General features: G+C 38.9%; 1 protein-coding gene across 1 annotated transcript in view; it reads right to left on the bottom strand.

Moving 5' to 3' along the window:
- CENPI (centromere protein I) overlaps positions 1–3,687 on the bottom strand; it is a 119,237-nt gene that overhangs the window by 101,681 nt on the left and 13,869 nt on the right. The window contains exons 3-4 of the mRNA XM_007952194.1: positions 919–1,037; positions 489–596 (exon numbers count right to left, since the gene is read on the bottom strand). Of these exons, the coding sequence (XP_007950385.1) occupies positions 489–596; positions 919–1,037 (227 nt within the window). The remainder of the gene's footprint in view (positions 1–488; positions 597–918; positions 1,038–3,687) is intronic.

The raw sequence follows: 3,687 nt of genomic DNA, 5'->3' as shown, positions 1-3,687 counted from the left end.
TACCTAGGTGCACCTATGGGCAGAGCTAAAAGAGCTTTGTAACACTTGCATGAGCCAGACAGAAGTCAGGCCAAGAGGTCAAGGGCCAGAGAGGTGTGCTTAAGGATATAGAAGAGGGGAGATTGTCCTGGTTGAAGAACTGTATCCTGAGCGCATTCCTGAACCTGAATTATAATGTGTTACTTCCCTAATAAACCCTATAATCCTGAGTATTGTCTGTAAATTCTGTGTGGCCACTGCAATGAATTACCAAACCCAGTAGAGAACTAGTGAGTGCTATGGAAGGGATGATTGGTGTCAGAATTGATACAAAGGCTGGAGGTGGCATGCCTGGCCTCATAGGAATAAGCCTCAGGTTGTTAATGGTGATTCTGTCTCCCTCTTGTGAAGTTAGAGGAGGTCAGAAGATGCTGAGCCCATGTTGCACATATGGTACAATACGTACGTACTATTTGATCTATATATGATGCAGTCCAATTTTCACTTACCACTCCATCATCTTGCAATGAAGCAAAAAAGAAGCCATAGAGGGAGTTAACTTGGTCTTTTTCATTAATGAAGTCAAACATTGCAACCAGCCAACGAAAGAAAAGTACCTATTGAGAGACAAAAATGTTTAAATATTTAAGTCTATATTTAAATGTTTATATTTATGTAACTGGCACAGAAGAGTTTGATTTTTCCCTCAAGTCTATTTAAATCAATGAAGTTTTAGAAGCTTGTAGCACAAGGCAGGATAACAGAGTTTAAATCTCAGTAAGAATTTCTATTCGAACAGAGTTCTTGCATCAGGTGATAATGTTCCAAAACTACAGGCTTTGCACAAAAGGCCACTGCCATTGTTCCATAAGTGGCTCTTCCTTGCTAGCCCTAAAGTGGTTCTGAAGGACTTATCATCAAAACGCTTAAAAAGATTACCTTGATGCTACCAGAACACTTGCCAACACAAAGCCAAGAGACAGCCTTAACCACAGTATCTCCTGATATTAGAGTTGCTGGAATCAGGTACTTCAATATCCGAGTGTTGACAGCATTCCCTGGAAAGTAGATAAACTCGAAATTACTACATTTTAGTACCTCAATTGTTCCCTGGAACTAAAAATCTCACTTTATGTTGAAGGCAACAAAAAGCAACAGTGTGTAACATTCAATATATTTTATCATCATTACAAAACATTGTTGAACACACACAAAAAAATCTTATTTAACTTCTGATACAAACTACAGTGCCAAGTATTTGGCCCTAAGAGCTCAACTTAAAAGGCGAGAAGAATGTGTGGTTTCTTTTTGGAGGTGATAAAAATGTTCTGCAATTAGATAGTGGTGATAGTTGAATAACTTTGTTAATATTAAAAGTCAATAAAATGCATACTTTAAAAGGGTGAATGTTATGATATATATATATACATATGAACTATGGCTAAAAAAAAGAGCCTATCACAGGAAAATTTTTTTTTAATTATTACTTTTCAATGTCACAATAGACTGATTTAAAGCTACTGATACACCCTGAATGAACTGCTACACAGAAGTACACATATTCATTGCATCCATCATCGAAACAGGGGGTGGAGTACCAGAATGGAATAGATATCCTTGGAATTACCCGGTAATATCATTCTAATCAAACCAACCAAACTCACTGCTGTCAATTCGACTCATAGCAACCTCTCCTTGGGTTTCTGAGGCATTATCTCTACAGAGGTGGATTGCCCAATCTTCCTTCTGATGAGTGGCTGGTGGGTTTGAACCTCCAGCCTTCTCGTTAACAGTCAAGTGCCTTACGCACTACGCCACCAGAGCTCCCATACTCATTTTTCCACCTTGTTCTCTAGCCTACATGATGTTCTCTCTCTGCTGTTAAAAGTGATACTGCAGAGAATAGCTTTGTTTGCACCCAATGTCAACTTTTAATGCTTCAAGAATTAAAATACATCACATCAATTTCTATCCCACTACTCTGTAGAGAAGAGAAGAAACAGTGATGACTAGTAACAAATCACAAGAATAAAAATCTGTTTTCCAATCTTGTGGTTTCTTGATTTTTCCTCCTCCACCCCTAACCCCTAAGCCTTTTAAAGTTTAAGAGTCTCACAACTAACATTTTACATATATACCAAACTGAAAGTGGGAATTTAATATTGACTCTATTCTTACTTCTAAGTGACTTTTTAATTAACTTCATAAGAGTCTAAAATCCTTCTACTTAATTGTGATGATATTTCTAGAATACCTGCCCCTAAACAGGAATTCCAATTTACCAAAACAGCTACAAATAAAGATCTAGCATCACTGAGGGACATCACAGAAATAACAAAGAAAGAAAAGTAATTAAGGAGGCCACATATGACCTGAACAAATTTTACATTAAAAGAAAAATGAAGAGTTAGACCAGAAAGCCAGGGATTATTTTTTAATTTGTTACATACAATTTCCAGCGCATGATGTATACATTATGAAATATATCACAATCTGGCAGATATGAATACCTCTAGCTATTAATTTCTGAGAGATCAAAAAAGAAAAGGGAAATTCCAGAATAGAAAACACCTGTATACTCTATACACTTCTTAAAAGTAGTAGGAACTTTAGTGGCATAGTGGGTAAGGCATTTGGCTACTAACCAGAAGGTCAGCAGTTCAAATCCACTAGCTGCTCTGTGGGAGGAAGACAAGGAAATCTACTTCAGTAAAGATTTACAGCCTTGGTAATAGCCAGTGAGATGGTGGAATAGACAGAAAGACTGCACAGACCCTCTTCAACAAAGAAAGGGGAACCAATTAACACAGATACAGAAGATAATCCTGGACCCCTGAACCTTGAAGGGAAGGATATAGAAGTGGACTAAACTCCAACTAGCAGAAGAATTTCCATGAAAATACCAAAAGAGACATACCAAGCTGTGGTCTGGCAGCGATCCTGACGGCACAAATAGCTTGGATATAGCCTAGTGGTGGCAGGAACTAAGAATTAACCTAAAAATCAGCCTTCCTAGCCAGGAACTGCATGGAAGACTGCTCTGGTGGCTGGGCAATAAAAGGAAAGGCAGCGAAGAGGACAATGGGCTGAGCTGTGGACTTCTGTCTGTCTGGAGGGCGCAGCCATTTTGGATATTCACAACTGGCTTGACCATTTTGGATATTTAAAGCGACAGTGTTCTCCCAAATTCCAGGGGTTTAAGAACAGGCTCCACTTGCCAGTAACCCCAAGGATATTCCAGACCTGGATGACTGGAATGTGGAAGATAGTAACAGTCCGTCCCCATACGACAGAACTACACCCATACCTCCTGCAACTGCATTTACTGGGTGACAGCCACCACTTCCTTCTACACCAATGGGCCGATGATAAACAACCACCAAGAAGAGCCTGAATCACTCTTGGCTACTCTTCACAAACAGTTAACAGAGATCTAAATACAACACCACCACAATGTCTTGGAGACAACAGACCATCACAGTCCACACAAAAAGGCAAGATAAAGTGGTAGAAACGAGGGATCAGGATATAGACCCAGAACACATCCCTGATGAAGAGGCAGCATTGGAACTCTCTGATATGGAATTCAAAAGAATCATATTTAGGTATCTTCAAAGGACTGAGAGACAGACCAAAGAAAACACAGAAAAAACCTTAGAAGAATTCTGGAAGACAATACAAGAACAAAATGACAAAACAAATGAAAAA

The sequence above is a fragment of the Orycteropus afer genome, unplaced genomic scaffold, assembly GCF_000298275.1.
Source record: "Orycteropus afer afer isolate SDZICR_OR568_19922 unplaced genomic scaffold, OryAfe1.0 scaffold00327, whole genome shotgun sequence".
In the NCBI taxonomy this organism is placed as follows: domain Eukaryota; kingdom Metazoa; phylum Chordata; class Mammalia; order Tubulidentata; family Orycteropodidae; genus Orycteropus; species Orycteropus afer.
Note: the sequence above shows the minus strand (reverse complement) of the source record. Positions and strands in the feature narration are given on the sequence as shown.